At 42.5% G+C, this 20,025-nt stretch overlaps 2 protein-coding genes across 2 annotated transcripts; one reads left to right on the forward strand and one right to left on the reverse strand.

Annotated features, from left to right (window-relative positions):
* Positions 1 to 2,120: 2,120 nt before the first annotated feature.
* On the reverse strand, positions 2,121 to 5,895 carry LOC128709339 (uncharacterized). Its single transcript, XM_053804337.1, has 3 exons — positions 5,006 to 5,895; positions 4,335 to 4,928; positions 2,121 to 3,579 (listed from the first exon to the last, which is right to left on the reverse strand). Exons 1-3 carry the CDS (start codon positions 5,893 to 5,895, stop codon positions 2,121 to 2,123), a joined length of 2,943 nt encoding a protein of 980 aa, XP_053660312.1.
* A 4,924-nt stretch (positions 5,896 to 10,819) lies between these two features.
* LOC128710417 (defensin) lies at positions 10,820 to 11,192 on the forward strand. Its single transcript, XM_053805470.1, has 2 exons — positions 10,820 to 10,934; positions 11,011 to 11,192. Exons 1-2 carry the CDS (start codon positions 10,823 to 10,825, stop codon positions 11,190 to 11,192), a joined length of 294 nt encoding a protein of 97 aa, XP_053661445.1. The 5' UTR covers positions 10,820 to 10,822.
* The last annotated feature ends 8,833 nt before the right edge of the window (positions 11,193 to 20,025 follow it).

Consider the following 20,025-nt stretch of genomic DNA (forward strand, 5'->3'; position numbering starts at 1 on the left):
TTTTAAGAAGGTACCGCACAGCAAGGTAAATGATTGTAAAACAGAACAAAAACGAACAATGTCGGGTGTCTTGGTCAAAGTGAGCATGGTGTGAAAAAATGATTTTTGAAACTAGTAACGAAGCATTCTTCTTAAAAAAAAGGACTAATAACTATTTTTTTATTGTAATGGCACGAATTTTCTGACCACCAAAAATTTTAATATTTCAATACAATTGAAAATTTTTCCTTTGCCTCGGTTTAGCCATTATCCTTTGACCAGGCACGTAGACAAGCGTGCTTCAATGGGGGACTTTATTGTTAAAATGCGTAAAGTTGTGTAAAAGAACAAACATTTGCATACATTACATTACACACTGTGATTAGAAGGAAGCCGGTATACAGATTAATGACGGAATAGCAAAAGCAATGCAGGCAGTTAAACATTTAACACACGTTTAATCGGTGCACTTTAGCAGATAGACAGGCAGACACATTTGACTTAAAAGCAAATTACAATCCCTCGTGCACTGAGGTACGCGAGTCGTTTGGAGGGGGGATGCATTTTAGCCTTTACTTTAATGATTGGTAGTAACGGAAATTTGATCGTCTCTATTGCATATCTGTAGAAGTTTATCTGTTTTGCACAATCATCTTGTATTGCAGTCACCGCACTCGCCGGGAAGATGCATTTAATACTGTGCATTTTTGTTAATGTTTTCATTTTTAAGCAATGTGTAATAATGATAATAATGTTAATAATAATAATATTCTGTCTTTTTGAAATGAAAAAAATAGCTACCGGACAAAGAAGGCTAACAATGCATCCCCCATCAAGTACCTAGGGTTATTTTTAATCTTTTTGGTTTTGCTATTCTCAAGCACATTGATGCGAACACGTAGGTTGGTTGCCAAGCGATTGGTCTAGTAGGCGGCAAACAAGCAACGCTACCACAAACAGCTACTACACCTAGGCCCAGACAGATTGTGTGCTTCCTGGACGCAAAATAGAAGGAAGATCATTTTAGGCTACTATAGTTAGTGTTTAGCGCAACCGAAGGCGGGCGAAGGAGCGTCTTGAAACGTAAAGAAAGTGCGCGCGTGATTACTAGAAAACCTCCTAAATTTAACAAACTAATATGTTTTATTTTCTCTCCCTACTGCAGAAGTAAGATAACGGAGCGATGGTCTGTTATTGGAAGAAAATGAATAAAAAAATCCAAACAAATCAAAGCCAAACTGTGTATAATGAGCATTGAAGTAGTGATATACAAGCGAAGAGACATGGGAAATTATGATTCGGTAAGTACACTAATGTATCAGCGACATAATGAAGGGCACACCTTTCGCGAATAGGGCCGATACAATGTGAGCGGATTAAAACAAATCACCAAAATATTCTATAAAACTTATCTTTTATTTTCCACTTTCTATTAATAACACACTTTCACTTATGGCTTATGGTTACTTCACTTAACTTACAACCAAAATAATTTAAACCCCGGACCGAACATCATGCCAAAACACTTATCAAATAAAAAAAGGGTTTAAATATTAGCTTTATTGTGTGTTTGTTAATAGTTTGCTTAGTACTACATGACTTTGGTAGCCAATTTTATAAGGGTTCCTCCTTTTAGAGGAACAGCACACAAAAAACTTAAAAATTACAAACTAAGATAGTCCTTACAATCATAGTTAAGTTTAACGGTTCTAATTGTAGTAAAACCATTGCACTACACACCACTACATGCTTAACTAATAAGGCACTTTTAGAATAATACGCTTAATTACGTTCTCCGACTCAATGGTTTAAATTGCGTTTTAGAATAAAAAAGGGACCGAAAAGAAACTACTATGAAGAGAGCTACGTTTCAAGGAGGGTCTTGTTGAGGGACAGGATGTTTTGTATTATTCGATAGTTCGAGCCTCCATGAGTGCGTTCGAAGCTTTGCAGCAAGCAAGACTAAGTAGCAGCATTGTATGTAGGGTGGTCAAACGTAAAAAAGAAGCTTCATTTGTAATTCTTATTACAGTGCGCGATCACCTAACTCGCTTATCGCGAAGGTCCCTTCCGACTTCCGACTTCCCGCTTGTCTTGTTTGATTCTCTCTCCCTACCTCCCGGACGACACCCTTCGGGGTCTTACTTAGCACGCAACCCCAGCACGTACTCCAGCAGAAAGAACTCCATCGGTTCGAAGTACTGCTGCAGCAGATTGTCCACGATCAGCAGCAGAAAGTCAAAGTTTTCCGCCACGAACTGTTTGCTGCACTGTTCGTTCTTCGCAAAATAATCGGCAAACTCCTGCGGTGGATTCTTCCACCGGTAATCGAGCTCGGCCGGAGGTTCCATCGCGAACCCACTGTACCCGCAGCGGCGCATCAGCGTGAAGGCTACGTGCATAAAGTCCCGGTACGTGACACTGTGCCGTTTCATCTCCACCAGAAAACCCTTGAAATCGATGCGCCCGATCGTGTAAATGCGCATCGTGCTAATGATGTCGGAGCGGCGCTGTTGCAGAAAGGACATCATCTCCCGGCGCATTTGCTGCAACAGGGCGCCAATGTTACGTTCGCCCGTGTGGTTCAATTGTGTGACAGCCGGTCCCGCAGGTGGTGTTGATGCCGCCTGGGATGGTGGTGCTTTGTTGTGTGATGCCGCTGAAGGACGACCCCGACCTCGACGTTTCGGTGTAGATGGAGGAGACGGCGGAGGTGGTAGTGGTGTAGGCCGTTCATATCTGCTTCCAAAGTTTCCTGATGGTTTGTTCGAGATGGATCGTTTCGATGGATGTTTCATGGCACTTGGATCATTAGATTCAGTCACTTCAGAGCCCGACCGGGAATCACTCATCGGGTTTTTGTTGTGCTTTGCATCGGATTTCCCGACAGATGGCGGTAGATCTGCCCGTGGGTCTGTTCTTTCGTTCCCAAGAACACCCGTTGGTGAGGGCAATGATGGTGGTGGTGGCAGTTTCGGCATGTCCGACAGAGTACGTCTTGGTGAGGATGCGCTAGGAGAGGATGGTGGTGGCATGGTAGAGGACAGTGATGGCATACTGGGCGGTGGATGACTGCTGGGTGGTGGCATCATACTGGATGGAGAGAGGATTGGTGTTGGGGCAGACATGCTGGTAGGTGGCGTACTAGCAGGTGGTTGGCTGGTTGGTGACGGCAAAGTCGATGACAGTGATGGCATGCTGGGTGGTGGTGCTGGATGTCTGGTAGGAGACGGCATGCTTGAAGGTGACAGCATAGAGGATGGTAGATATGTAGTAGGCGACAGCAGAGTAGACGGTAGAGATGTAGTAGGTGACGGTACCATTTGTGATGGCTTCGCTGGTTGTTGTGGTGGCGGCATAGTAGTTGCCGCTGGGGGTGACATTAACGATGACGTGTGCGCAGCAGTTGGTGACTCTTTGGCGGGTGGTACTGTTGCTGCTGTACGACTAATAACAGTAGGACGTATTGCTTCCGGTCGTGGCGCCGTGTAATGCAATTTAGCTGACGGGACGGACGAGTAAGATGCTGTATGGGACGGTTGCTGCTGTGACGAAACGGTTGTTCCCGTTGTTGCGGATGGCAACGTTGTAGGAAGAAAACTGAAAAAAAAACAAAACATTAATAACCATTCTCGGTCATTCATTCATTATCGAACATTTATGTTCTGTATTATTATTCTAGATGAGTTAAAATTCTAATATTTTTTTTAAATTTTAAATACAATATTCAGCAACAATTTTTTTAAATTATAAAACGACCCAGTACACCTCCCACACTAGCCCACTGTGCAAAGAAATCCCTGCAATGTATGCAATCCGCAATACACACGCAAAGCGCGTTTGGTTGTGGTGCCGCATTTGTACAGCGGCACAATGTTTACTACATTATTATTTTAACTTGTTTAACTTGTTTGGGGTTTTATTTATAAAAATCAAACTTATTCATGTCTTTAAAACTGCCTTAATCCATGCATATTACTTGTATTGAAACAATTAAGCTTAAACAATGTAGTATTATTTACTAAAGAATGGGGTATTAACATAAATCTTACACAAATATTACACTACACCTAGATTTTGACTCAAGGTAAGACTAGTGCAACCATCATATGGTAGACTTTTAATAGAAATAAAATACAACTAAACAAGGCATGCAAACAGGATTAACGGAGAATAATCTTTTGGATTTTATATTATTGATTAGACGTTCACCAAGAAAAGGCATTAAACACACGTAAAATACAATAGTAAATCACAAAAACTAGTGAAAGAACCCTATTACCAATAAGAATAATACAGGCAACAATACAGAAAGAAAGTTACTTGAACATTCTCACTACTAAGCAAACACTTACCCAGCACTTAGTGATGGCACGTTACGGTCATTGTACGGTGAAAAATCGATCGGTTGATGTGCAGGATATGCAGAGGGAACGGTTGTAACACCACCAACGGCAGGATCAACACCAACGGCAGTAGAAGAAAGAACAGCAACATTGGGTGTAGGAGGCGCAATAACAGCACTGTTGGCAGCAGATTTAAGAAATCCGTACTGTGGCGGTGGATAGTAAGCGGTACCAGTCCCGGGCGTCATTGCCAGCGTCGAATAGTCCCGGTAGTGTTGATCGTGCGCATGATACCCGGGAGCGGAAAAGACGATTTTGCTGAGATAGCAGTGATAGTAGTATTGCAGCTCGGTAGGCGATAGCAGATGTGGCGCAGGATAGCCCGCACGGTACCATTCTTCCAGCGTTTGGTAGGTGCTAGCGGTTGGCGTGCTGGCACCGTACGCCGAATAATGGTACGGAGGCACGTACGGATGGTAGAAGGGTGTGCGTGGTGCTATAGCGACACTGCTAGCCGATCCAGCCATCCCGGTGAGTGTCGGGGGCGGCATCATAGCCGCATCATGGTGTCTCTTTTCTTGAGGTGTTGAGAATGCTGATTTTCTGCAATACGGGTAGAGAAGACACAACAATTAGTAGTTACGAGTCAGGCAGTTGCATTGCGATCCCAACACACTTACCTCCCTTCTCCGGTACCTAAACTAATCCCGGGTGCGATTCCACCAACCGCTGGTAAACCCGGCGGCTGTGAAGCACGTGGGTGTGGTATGGCAGTATTTCTCCCATCATGCAGCAGTGGCGCACTGTAGCTGGGAGTTGAAGTCGTGCTGCAGGCACTGCTCGTTTGCCGCTCGTAAGGATGTGGTCGTTGGGAACGTTGATAGTTCGGGGGACCATACTGCTGCTGTTGCTTCTGGAACATAATCGGTGCCGGTGTGTCCGGTCGCGAGTGCAACATCTTTAGCCTTTGCTGAAGGATATGCTGCCTTAGTTCCGCATGTTTCCCACCATTCTGCGGTACATGCCAATTGTAGCTGGGTGCAGTTTTGCGATCGTCTGACTGTGCGCGACCCGATGGCGCATCTTTCGGTTCCGAAGGCAGGCTGATAGGACCAGCCAGTTCACCATTGCTGTCAAGCGTCGTGTAATTTTCGTTCGGTGCGCTCACACTGTTATTGTTGGGTTCCTTGGTTTGTGTGCCTTCCTTCGCACAATCGATCACCACCAGCTTATCCTCGTCCTCCTCCTCCTCCATGTCGTGATCCTCCTTATCCAGTGCAGGCGATGGGTTCACCGCATCGATCTTGTCGTAATACACCTTTGACGTCGGTTGCTGCAGGTTTACGTACTTCCGTGGATGATATTTCCTGTGGCGTTCCATCATCAATTCCACCTCCTGATCGTCATCCATGATTTCGATCACATCTTCCGGCCCGCTGCCAGACTGGGTACGCTGCTGCTGCTGCTGTGCACGGGGCGACTCCTTTTCTACCTCCATATCGTGCGGTCGTATGTGGCTGGAAAGTTCGAGCTGCTGGGCTGCCAGCGTCTGGACGAACTTTTTACGCATAATTTTTCACTTTAGATCTGGGGTGAAACGAAAATGGAACAGAGAGAGAGTTCAATTAGGTTCTAATCATACTTTTAACATACGGTTGTTGACATGTAATTCCAGCGGTGAATGTATCTGATTCAGGTTCATGAACTTAATTCTGAATCGAATGAATGACTCTCAATCTCGATGATGAAGATTCCAGGGGCTCTAAGGAGCAATGACTTTGTGAAAAAAACAACAACGAAACAATGAGTAAACACAATGAATCGTTGAGGGTTCATGGCCTTTCAGATATTCAAATTGAATCTTCAGATATTGATGAATCTTAAATATTCATATGGAATCTTCAGCGATTCATGAGCCTTCCGATATTCATCTTTAATCTTCAGAGGTTCAGAAATTCCAATTGAATCTTCAGAGATTTATAAACCTTTAGAAACTAATATTGAGTCTTCAAAAACTCATTAATCTTTAGCAATCCATACAGATTCTTTTGGAAAAAAACTTAAACTCAAAACTTTAGAAAGTTATATTGAACCTCAAGAAGCTTATTAAGCTTTGTAAATTCTCATTGTACCCTCCAAGTTTACTATACGATTAGCTTAGTATTAATAACTCATTCTTGAAAACAATTCTGATATATGTTGATGACTCTGCTTTGAAGCTTCATTGAGCACTGCATTAGTGCGTTCCTCAAAACAACGTCTTCATACTAATACCCAATCCCATCATCGCAATCATCATCATTAAATATGAAACAGACATGATTTGCACACAGCCCACACCCATGCAACATAGGGCAACTGGTCTTTGATTTTAAATTCGTCATAAAGAATTCAAAGTTTTTCCACACATTCTTCACACTTGAGCCTATTTACCCCGCACCGTCGTCCACCAACCATCATTACCGATTGCTCGAAGGCAACGCACACTAGACTCATGCAGGATAGTTGTGGTCCAGCAGCAGCAGTACTTCGACCATCGCACCACAGTCGATCGACTGTCCTTGTCCGGTGGCATAGTGACAACAGTGCACCCGTTTGATTTCCGATAAATCGAATCCACCACACATGGGCACCGCAACAACAATAAAAAATGGACGGTCCGGATACGGATTGGGTCTGGGAGGTTGTGCAGCGAAACGTACCGGCATGAAGCTACACATAGACTAGGCTGTTCACGTCCGCTAAGGTAAGTTTGTCTATCTGAAAGCCGAACGATTAACGATTAGACAGAAGCGTTAAGCGTCCCGGGGATAAGTGCAACACGCGATAAGATAGTGCCGTGCCAAATCGTGCTTGGTTTGGTGGATATAACTTTATCTATCCCTTCCAACCCACAAGCTGCGGTGTGATCTATTTTTGTCCAGTTACTTCATAGATGGGAGTGTTTGTTATTAAAGGGGCGAGAGAACCCGTAACGGTAAAGGTCCCCCGTAAATAAGTCAATGGGATCTCTACTAATCAAGGTTCCGATTTTGTGGATTTCGGCCGAAATTTCGCGATAAAGCGCTTTATCCAGGATACTGGGGCACTATAATTTCCTTGATTTTAAAGTCTTTTTGCTTAACGAGGCTTAACAACCTCGTTAGCTCTGTTGCCGGAGGAGCGGAGGAGAAATCTCCAATCTAATCCGCGTGAATACTGGCGTCATCACTACCACGGTGCCAACGATTTCGCCCTAAACTTTAGCATGTTGTACGTAAAATGGTAAGAAAATTAAGGATACACACCTTGTAAAGGCTTAGCGATGTCAATCAATCAGTCTTACAATTCTTAACAATAACACGAAACTTCGTTCGATAAATAGTTCTGCCTCGTATAACTACACTCTCACAAGCGTAATAAATATCGGAAATCTCTCTCACTATTGCAGCACCGCTTCGAAAACACCTGTTAAGGCACGGACAGCGTACAAGTTAGGACAAACCGAGCCAACCCGGCACCTCGCAGTACGCACAAAACACGAGGTGAACTGTTTCGCGCTTCATATCGTTCTACGCGCGTGCTGTTGGTCCGTACGGTCGAAACCGACGTGTCCTTTACCGTTGCCAACGGGACCAAACCACCAGCGGTATTGCGCCACGTCAGAACATTAGAACGGCTCCCGCATACGCCCGGTGTGGCCCCAAGCTAAACGAGCGGTAAAATAGGATAATTGTCCCCGCGTTGTTGGAGTGTGCTCCAACCGCAAGGAGAGAAGTGATTGAACACACGCCACATGCGACCGTATCCGAAGCTGCTGCTTACCATATGTGGGTATCCTGACCAGCCTCAACCTGGTCGAGGAGGGAAGTAGTGGTAAATTATTATTATTATTATCCGGATGCAACAAACCAGGGGCCGCCGTCGGGAGGACTCGTATGATGACCCTTTGTCCGGTTGGTGGTTAATGCTACGACGTTTTCCATTCTATTAATAAAGCCTTTGTGGGTTGAGTTGCGGTTTTTTTTTTTGGTAGAATTATTAATTGTTTATCGATAGAAATTCAGGAGTTTGAACACAGAAATGAGTTCGACCGGCCCAATTTAAATATGCACCCCAGAGCAGTGCAGCGGTTCTAATCAATCGGAAGTTTAACTGGTTGTTAATCTAACATAATGCGGTACATGATATATCGTTACAAAACACCCGAGTAATATCACAATCCATTACATAAAGCAAACACACAGGTCAAGTGGGACACTTTTGCAGGGCCCCTGATTGACGGTGAAGTGTGCACTCGAGCATCGATCCGTACCGTACAGACGAATTGCGCAACAAAAAATGCAATTGTACAGCTGATAATGTGCATCTCGTGTTTGGCTGTTGGCAGTTCAATTGTGAATCTACAAATCTACAATCTACAAAAAAAGGAGTTGTAGTATCTTTTCTCTTCTACATCTATCCAAATGTGGGCAATTATGATATGATGTGATTTGGACTGTTTACTCAAAGGTAACCGAGACTGGGAAGGATTTATTCGTTCTCTAGCTATCGATATCTCAATAGTCAGTTGAATGGGCAATAGCAAGGATGCCTTCGTCCATGAACACTCATATAGCATTATCAGTAAGTTATATTTTTTTATCGCGAGCTTCAGGATACTCTCATTTTTGGGTTTTCTTGATTCTATTTACCCATTGCTAGATATTCATCACCTGCGAAGAACGGATCTTGATCCCCCGAAGCGACAAGTACCGGATAGTTCTAATTAGGTTGAATTAAGTGAAGTTAAAGCAGAGGTTTTGTTCACATTGAACAGGTGATTGCATTTTTAAAGTCGTCTATAAGGATTATACATTTCTATCTAGACGAGTGTGCCTTACAAGACTAGCTAAATTCAACTTGCCACGAGGTCCACCATGAACTTAAGCCACCTATCGAAAGCCTTGCGACTTTCGTCAAATTCAACAACTAACCTATAGACGCGTAAAGCCTTCATGTTGCCTTCATGAAGAAACAGACGCATCTGTAGACACTCCTTGTGATAAATCTTCCCGTTTACAATCTCAATAGTAACGAACGCACGAACCCTACTTTCCGTTAGAACTCTCGTTTAGTGGAACTCCAAAATTACGCTTTATGCGTTTTTTTTTCTAACAAAAAGGAACAAATTGTATGTGTTTTAAGCAATTCCATTATCATTATCATGGGCGGCACACGGTGGCATAATGGTAGCGGCGACGGTCTTGACACGATCGGACCGGACCAAAATCCCAGCCTGACCGTTTCCCCGTGGCAAGGACGATTCTGCTACGTGACAAAATAAGTCGATACGGCCAGGCCGTTCTAACTGAGAATAAACAATTTATTGCCTAAAGTAAGTAAACACTATTGACTTCAATTTATTTAACTCCTAAAAACTAAACGAACAAATGCTTTTACCTATAGCCATAAATTAGCTGTATTTCCCTACTAGATATAACTTAAATAAAGCTATTTTTTTTAAATAAATAATTAATAATTAAACTATATTTAAAAACTTTTTTTTTCGTTAGAAAGACCTGGCCGTATCGACTTATTTAACCACGTAGCCGGATAGTCAGTCCTTGCTACGGGGGATTGGCCCGGATCGGATTTTGGTCCAGTCCGTTCGTGTGAAGACCGGCGCCGCTACCATCATGCCACCGGGCCGCCCCATATTTTAAATCTAAATGAAAATAAATTAATAAAGTAAATATACAAAGATAAATTAAATTCAAACCCGTTTCCAATTATTAGACACAAACACTTTAAATTCAATGTTTTAAAGTCACAGATAGTCACTTATTTCGAACAAAATTGTACTTTTTAAACTAAAAGAAAAGCTTTTACTCCGGTTTCATTGCGAACAAAAGAAGAGAACAGTTGTAATAAATTACAAATTGCGATATAACTTTGCTAAATGATAACAAATGATGATAACTCTACCCCCTCCGTTCTCTCAGACCGGCGACTTTTCTTTGTCTCCAGGCGTATGTTTATCGCTCATGCTATCGCAATCACAGGACGAGCTGTTCTAAGGACAAATAACTCATCGGATATTGAACGGGACTCTCACTCTCACCAGCCGATCACACCGACGACTGGTGTTAATTAATTTAACATCGAAAGCACATTTTACAAAACCAAACATTACAGCCCGGTAAACAGTACCGGGCAATGATTGATAATGGTTTTGCAAGGAAACTGCGCGACGACGACGTCGACCACGTCGACGACCTGTGGTAAACGTGAATGCGCTTCATCGTTTGCCGTGCCGGTGCATCCCCTCGGTGTGGGAAAAACGAACCGAACGCAAGACGCAAATATTGTCGATCTCGATCGTGCCCGGCCGGGGATTCACACTTCCACGGTGGGGAAGCGCTAAAGAGGCGGAAGTATAAAAGCCCTTTCGATGCCGCTGTGATCAATCAAAAGCAGTTCCAGCGTTCAACCGAGAACAACCTAGACAAACTTTGCCACCCAAAGCCCAACACATCATGAAGTGTGCAACGATCATCTGTACCATCGTCGTGGTCGTCCTGGCGGCACTGGAGAATACCAGCGTTCAGGCAGCTCCCGAGGAGCAGCTTGCCAGTTTGAACACTCTCCGTAAGTAATTTTATTACCCGGCATCTCCCCCAGGCCAAAGATTTTCGGTTCTATACTTCCCTGGTCCCTTCACTAGTGGATGAGCTGCCCGAGGAGACGCATCATGCTGCGGTCGAAAACTATCGGGCCAAGCGGGCAACCTGCGATCTGGCCAGTGGGTTCGGCGTTGGCAGCAGCCTTTGTGCCGCCCACTGCATCGCCCGTCGCTACCGTGGCGGATACTGCAACAGCAAGGCCGTCTGCGTCTGCCGCAACTAACCCGTTCTAACAAAGTGGAAACACTCCACATGCCACGGGCACACTAAGCGGTTCCTAGTTCCTTCACGAGGCGAACACATTCAACCATTCAGCGTGTAGCACCAAAATCTGTCCGCAGCAATTAACATTTAAGTTTGGTATCGGAGAAATAAAAACGTCCCACAGCAAACATGACCAGTCTTTCCTCTGTAGCACACCCGTGACTAACAAAAATCTATGTACATCCGCGTTTATGGCCGTTGCAGCTAACAATGTAATATTAACAACTGATTCAAAGTTTGTAACAATTAAGCAGTACATCGAACCGCTTCCCATCACTCGAGCCATCGACTCTTCGACCCGTCGACGTCTCCACCGCTGTGATGTTCTTTGTTTCTTTTTTGTGTCCGGTTCCTCATGCCCGATGCTTCTGCCTTTCAAATATCGATTCCTAAGGCAGTGTTGGGGGCATAAATTATAATTGGGAACTGTAACTCCACATTACGCGCATTATTTGAGTACGCGCTGGATCGTACCCTGCATTTGGACGCATTCTTTGTGGGCCGTGAGGATGCTGGGTGACGCACACAAAGCGTCGCATTGTGGACGAGCAAAAGAACCGAATGGTGCATTTGTTTAAACGAAATCGTTGCGGGGTAAATGTAACCGTCAACATAAAAAACACAGAATGTCTGTAACATGATGTGGTAGTTATATGCAACCAACAAACGGAGGAGTAATTGCAACGGATTTCGGAAGGGAATGAAAGGGAAGTCTACCAGTCTGTTAGGATTCAACATGGAATGTACGATTTTTTTCGTCGTTTAAAATTCGGATGAGATAAATTAAAATTAGGATAAGAGCTTCTCATGTTTTATTTTTTGCATAAAACTGACTTAATGACGTTTGTTACATTTCTTCCAATTTTCTTAACTGATACATCATTGGTTCGGCTGTTAGGCTGTATGTAGAGCTAATTAAACCTTTTATGATTATTAACATTTTATCTTTGTTTTGCGCGTGATAATGAATCAACTTCGTTTACAGCCCATGCAATAATTATCATAATGAATATTTGAATTTCATTCACAATTTATAAACTAATAGGTTTTTTTTATATTATTAGGTAGTTTTACTCAGGATATGTTGATTATTGGCTTGACGCCGTATGAGATTGACGCCGTATGGATATCTCTGGAGATAAACGCCTAAAGATATGCAAGGTATGCGTTAAGTATCCTCGGCATAGTGTATCCAAAGGGTCTGCATCCCAACTGGTGCAAAGCCGCTCAGAGTCGAGGCTTCGTTTATAACGTTTATTAAACATATAATTTTATCATACTTTATCATTATTATTCTTTGTTTCAATTGTCTCTCAAAACCAATACATTTTTAAAGGCACACGTTAGTTGAAATACTTAGAATATATTTGATGTGTGCGCCGCCAAAAATGTGCGCCGGTGACTGACGGTGTGCTGCCAGTGAAAACTAAAATGTAAAACCCTGCATTAAATTCATTTCTAATAAATGCCAATAATATAATGGCTTATAAAGGTAACTTCGATGAGGCATGATGTACAGCATTTTGAGTGTTAGACCAAACGCCAAGGCACGAGAAGAAGCAGGACTCCTGAGGACAAGAAATCACCGATGAAAAGCGGATGGTGGAACAGATATTCTGATCCGATCCAAGCTTTAAAAAGCTGATCGGAAGCCGAAACCCTTTTCGTCCCGGCCGTTTGGCATCAGCATTGATGATGAGGAACAAGATTTTTAGGTGATGATCACACCAATTATCTTTCAATTATCACACAGAAGCTACAGTTTAAAGCTTACACCATGAAAAGAAGTTAAAAACTTATCGTAACTATATCCTATAAATTTTTAAAAAAATTATTCTAAGTTTATTGAGTTCATCCATTGGTTTAAGGTTTCCATCTCGTGATCGGTTTGATCATAGAGGAAATCATTCAAGCAAAGGACACTCTCTTCACAGTTGAAAGTTCCTGTATATCTGCAAGTACACTGCCTACTGACACCGACACCAAGTGGTAACACATGAAGGCATAACATTGTCACACGAACAGCGTTTCATTCATGTCCACAGCCACACTACGTGTGGGGTGTTGCAATGAAGCAATATGCTAAAGTCACATACATGTTACTGCCCACCCATAGAACTTCTTTTCCCAAGCACTTCACTGCCTCACAATCGTTTCTGGTCATCGTTTCACACATCCTTTTGGGCGATGTTTTTATGCTTCTCGACTCAATTATCCCGACATCTGGTTGTAATATGTATTGGGAAAGGCTACAAGTGGTTGGGATCGGAAGGATCTATTGACCAATTTTCATTCCATATGCAAGTGAACTACAGAAAAAAAAAAAATGATCATCAACATGTTGCCTTTACTAGTTACGTGTGAAATGATCTGCAACAGGCATGAAAGTTTCATTTCCGAACGATCCAAATACAATCGTACTGAGGATATACAAAACAAGGTCCCTTTTATTCTATCCTTTATCTTGAACAAGTCATAAGAATTAGAAATATTTAGCTTATAACGTCAATAAGGCGCACATAACATAGACAGAAACGCGCTTTATAACATGTGTGGTAAGTAGAGGGTAGACACATTTCACATGAAAACATAAAAAAGAATCAAGCTACCTGATACGATCTTCTTCAAAATAATCAACACAATTGTTACAACACTTTTAACAAACAAAACAACACATTCTAACACAACTACGATAACGCTACGATCAGTGGTAGATTTTATCTGCCGTCGTTTATGTCATTTGATCACTCTTTCTCTCTATTCTAACAGAATGGCTTGGCCTTTTATGGTTGTACCACAGCACTTGGTTCACTTTGCAAGCGGAGCGTACGGCACAACACAACCTACCAACGACACTTCTTAAGCAATACTACCACGCGTTCGTTGTTGCAGAGCCACTTGATAAAGGTTGCCACCAGGCGGGTAGGTAGGGCGAAGAGGTACAGTTTGTTAAGGGCAGCAAAGAGCAATCGCGGGTATTTCTTTTTTTAAGGCTTTTTAAGGCACAGGGTACAGTTTTTCCGGGGCGAAAAAAAAAACCCAAACCAGGCATAGAATGTGGCTCGGTTCGGTGTTTACTTTTCTTGCAGGTCAACTCTGTATAGATATCCTGCGAGCTACAGGATGAACGTTGCGAGGTACAGTATGTTTAGGATACGAGAAAGAAGGAAGCAAAAACTTACTACGTGGAAACATTCATAGTGAGGAGCCTTACGGTTTCGGTTACAGTTCTATTTGGCAGAGCGTCTAGAAAGGACCCAAACGATTTAGCACAGTTTGCTAACGACTAAGGAACCCCTACATAGAAATGGTCCTGACAGGTAAGACCAATAGTTTTTTTTTTCCCCTGTAAGCGAAGCCTTCGAACGTTATCACCCGCCCGGTGCATATTTTGATAGGACACCGATAGATGTTTACAAGATGATGTGTGTGTCCATCGGACACTTGGTTATTTATCTTGGTGTGTTTTTTTTAGCTTTTTTGGGAAGAATCTAATAGCCGAACGCTTGGTGCACATGCTGCACAAGATCAGGTATACGATCAAGGTCACTAATTGTTTTCAAAGTTCCACAGTCCGTTCGCCGGAGCTTAATTTCATTTGACACACACCCTTCTACATCTCGTGTCAAACAGATCAGATCACTGGATATAGCTTGTTTGGGAATAGGACATGAATTCAGCATCGCATCATTATCAACTCCAGCACATATTATCCTTTTTGGTTAAGATTGTCAGTCTTGATCCGCCTGTCTAAATTATTAAAAGCTGAATAAGTCAATTGAGAATTGAATCGGTAGAGTTGCCACCATCAACTGTCAGATGTAGAAATAGGCAAAAAACATCAGTGTCCCCCACACGCCATCTTTAGGTTTCGTTCCACAGCAGAACATTTTAGATCAAGTTCAGTCATTTACGAATATCTGTTCTTCTATCATTTTGAATTCATCTTCTCTAAGAAGATCAATTAATTGAGTCGGAATTGAATTGGAAGTTGTCGGAACCAGATTGGAAAACTATGGTAAGAACTTGTGTTGTGCATAATGGATCTTTTGAGAAGAATCATTGATGTGAACGTTCAGTGAGAAGTCATTCAAATCAGGAATCGAATTTCAACAGATTCGTGAATCCTCAGAGCAGTGGCGGATCATGTCCCTTGGGTACTTCATGCGGAATGATAGTTTTTGACAACTAAAGACCGCAGGGGGATTGCATGACAAACAAGATTTATGAGGCAGAGGTCATAAATCTTGGATGATGTTATGAGTCTTAGAGGATTCATGCATTTTTGAAATATACACTCGGACTCATTTATTCAGGTCGAAGAGATTCTATCCTATTCTTGAAAGTGACTCAGATTCACCCAACACTACTTAGAATTAATCAACCATCTCGAGATCGTTATCCTGCCATAAACCCCTCGAACTGATACAAGATTCTCCTTAACCTCCACATTATCACTGTCAGAGACTTTGACAAATAGAAAATTTGTCTTGATCTGGAATTCTTGAGGCATACCTTCAGCATCTCCCTCAGCTACAGCGGAGAGAGGGCTGGAGGATGACAGAAGCATACAGCATTATGTCAGTTAGTTCTAGCATTTTGTCGTCTAGCTGCTGGGGTAACTATTTCGCCCAATTCTCAAAAGAGAGGTAACGAATGCGAGCCATGTGTACCAAGAGCGCTGCTCTCACATTAGTAAACGCCCTAGTTCTCGAGAGTTAATCCCTGTCATCTGTTTAAAAAAGAACTCGCTAAGCTTACCAAAGAATCAATTTGAAGTTCCTCTTATCTACAAGAACTTATTTTTGTTAGTTTGGAAATCGATATCGATCAATGAGACCTAGCCATTCTTCATGAATGACGAAATGGATATTGATGTAACTACCATCAAGTAAGTAATTTGCTACAGGTTCTTCTAAAGTGTTTAATATTCTAGTAAGGTCTAACCGCATTTCAAAACTGACGCATTGTTAAATGTTCATTGAAGTATTTCCCAATTTTCTAACAAACTTGTATGTTCTCTACCAGGCTCTTGTCTTTAAAACCTACACCACCACCATATATTTATCTTGCTCAAACAAATCCGATTCCTTTAATATGCCAACACGCCGTCGATGTCTAGTGGTGATAGGTTTTTCTACACCGATTAGACCCAAAGACCCAATTCACCTTTTAAAATAAACTATCGACACGCTGTCAAGTAGTCGCAGAACAACGACAGTGCAAGTGCAAATAAAAAGCGTTTGGTAAAGTTTATTCTTTCGCCGTTGCTCTTATCTTGACTAAAGCGTAATAAAAATCACAAATTCCAACATTTTGTACCAACAGGCAATGTGTGTAATCGACCGAAAGGCGAAAGCAAGTGACAAGCAAGTTTATTGCACGCCGTACAGCAATCTGCAAACAGCACACACTAAACGGGTGAATCATAAACAAAAGTTTGCTCATGGTATCATAAAAACGAGAAACCGGATCAAAATGCCTCTTCCCGCCGGAAGAGCGTGCGTTGCGGCGTCGTACGCTGCTGGGAAGCGATGCGCGCTGTTGCTCTGGCCGGTGCAGAAACGTTCGCAAGTAAAGACATTATGAAGGTAGTTCCGTCGTTTATATACGACCTGCCGGGATGGCCAGGTTTGCAATTGGTACTGCGGCACATCCGTAATCTTATCAGCGCGAGTGGGGCGCGAACTTAAGGGTTTACTTGATAAGATTACCGACGGGAGAATTGGCTTAAGGGACTAATTCGCGCGCCTTGCTCAGGGCGCGATAGCGAGGTTCACAAACGTCACGTGAAATGTCATCCAGCAGTACGAAACTGTCCGATGCGATTAGATTGAACGGATTTACTACCGCTCGTTTATGGGCGACCAGTTCCAAATGACAGTGGAGCGAGATGTTATTCCACTGTCTGCGGAACCGTTTCACACGGGGTCTTTTGAAGTTCGATGGGCAAATACATTCGTTTGATGGATTACACTACAGCACCAGTCAGCATTAACAATATACGCTAAAAATAAATTCGCTCGCGTATGGTTCCGATAGGCAACACACCACGCGCTACGATCGGATGTGTTGTTTCATGCTCCAGAAGGGCAGACATCCTACGCTACGATCGCCGACTAGTCGTCTCGTGACCACACATACCAGACGGAAGTGAGAACATCCAGAAACAATCATCTTCCTCCCATGCTATCACAAACAATTGTTTTCCAATGCATCAAAAGGCACGCCGATTTTGCAAATATGATGTTACTATGATGCTTGGCCTCTTTCTGACATAAAAAAAAACCCCTTCGGGAAGACTGAGAATATAAGTACAGGAAAAGGAATATTTTCATTACACCACGTGGCGAGACTCGCACCACTTGCATGTCTTATGGTAAGCATCAATGCAATTGTTGTAACCGGTGCGCAGATTCAATCCTGCTACAATGACCCGACACTTGAAACAACAAGTGAGGAATCTTTTCATGTTGCGCGTCTGTCTGAGGTTAAACTTAGCTCGCCGGTTATTCCCTCTATCATTACACGGTTGTATGAACTTATCATGACAACATGCACATGGAAGTCCCACACACAAAAATAGACGGAAGCAAAACATGTACACATCTGGTGTGTCTGGCTCGAAGAGTATTTTATGAAAAAATGCTTGATTTTCTTTGAAGAAACTATTAATTACAGCATTTATCGGAGGTAAATATCAAGAAAGCTTTGAAAACAATACCCGGGACAGCTTTGAATCAAGACAAAATGCTAGTATGTAAAGATTAAAGAAAATAGTGCATCATTTTATACACGCTCTGGCTCTTGAGGATCTTGCTTTTGACACAAATGACGCATTGGGTCTTTGCACAACTTTCAAAACTTAGTTTAATTTTTGGTCTACCGTCGCCAAATGATCGTGACATATTAACACTAGAACTACCTTTTTGGCAGGAACGCTTCATTTACATCATATTATTTTTTGGTAATAAACAATCCTGTGAAGTTATGTACATAACTTGTACATATGTATTCAGTAGAAGAAACTCAAGAAATTATCAAACCATAAACCGCGTCTTTGAAATTGTTTATAAAGCGATTATCAATAATAAAAAAAATGCTTGGTATTTCTACTGATATATTTATCAGTGTCGGTATTCTAGGGAGTTTTGCCGAAGAGTTTTTGCAGTCTGTCATGTCATGAGAATGACACCGTACGACCCAACGCGTAAAGTTATTTTAGATCGTCCACATGGACATAGGAGGCTCAAATTGAGATGGAGTGATGGGGACCGCTAGAAGGGTCGGGAAAATGAATTGGCGATTGAATCGTGAGCGATTTAGCACACTTCAGCAGATCAAGACCGCGAAGTGGTTGTGGCGCCTGATAAATAAATTAGTAAGTGAGATATAGTTGATCGGATCACGATTTGGTGCAAAGGATTCGTATTGAAATCTGAGACATCAGAAAAAACACTAATTTTTGAATTAAATGACTATTTTACTTCTGCCTGCACTCACCCCCAGGGAGTGGCCAGAATGACAGAAAGGAACAGGCTGGCACCTGACCTTTCCCAAGCAAGGAGATCACGTAGCAAACGCAGACAAACATGATTTGATACATTATCTGAGTTAAGTTAAGAAAGTTACGACAATTAAATGTTTCAATAGCAAGTTTACATACAAAAAAAACCTTCAAACTTACATCTACACCCAAAATTCTCACATGAAGTGCACCATCCATAGAAAAAGCTTTTGTGCCTGAGATTGTTCCTTCCCCTTCGTATAAAACTTTATTGCCAATACTTCTTTTCTTTGATAAAGAAAACATGCAGTTGAGAGAGCATATCTTTACACCGTAGCAGATTATTGCCGCTACACACCACAACAGCCCAATGTTGCAGGAGTTTTGTTATATTTTATAACATTATCGATAATTTCTTGCCTGGCGGGAACCGGGTTCTTCCCCGAGGGAAGGGTAAACAAGGCTACGATATACATACATTCCACACCCCGTCGTAAACGATAGCTTCCAGATCCGCAAATAGTTCATCGCCCAGCCCAAATACTGATAAGAGAGAGCAACCGACCAACAACAAAACCCTAACGTCAGGTTTAGGATCACGCGCATTCGAAAGGTAGTGACGAGCACGTGTGGATTCATCTCGCACAGTGCGTCAATCGATCGTCTCTTTACCCTTCAGAACTAAATTAATAATATTACAATGAGTTGAACTCGAAATACACAAAGCCCGATGGGCAAAATGAGTTACTAGTAAATGCTGCTTTGTTATCAAAACAATTGACATAATCAGCGAAAGGGAAGAAAAAGATAATCTTATCACAAGCACCTTACCCTTTCCATTTAATTGATCATTGTCGAGAGCTGCCCGTGTGCCAGTGCTTCGACAGCTTCGACGTTCGTGTCACAAAATACGCTTATTTAATTAGCTTCCAATCCGAGACGATGCGAATTGGAACGCACTTTTGCACTACACTCAAGGATCCTCAAGTAATCGTGTAACTCATACTCACACACATACACACTTGAGAGCAGAGATGACGTACACTTCAAATCGTCGACTACTAGCTAACGAGAATTCGATTACCGATTCACCATCACTGTGATCGTGGATTGCTTTGATACACACAACGCACATCTGTTTTCAACTTGTGCTTGTCACTTTAATCACGGCCACACTGATCTCCTTACTGGATGCCACACGCTTCTGTCTTTTTTGGGTCTCCCGAAATCTTCACCCGTTGCGAAGGTTTGCTCCACAATCTCGCAACAACACCCGGCAGGGCGG

The sequence above is a fragment of the Anopheles marshallii genome, chromosome 2 (genome assembly GCF_943734725.1).
Source record: "Anopheles marshallii chromosome 2, idAnoMarsDA_429_01, whole genome shotgun sequence".
NCBI lineage: Eukaryota > Metazoa > Arthropoda > Insecta > Diptera > Culicidae > Anopheles > Anopheles marshallii.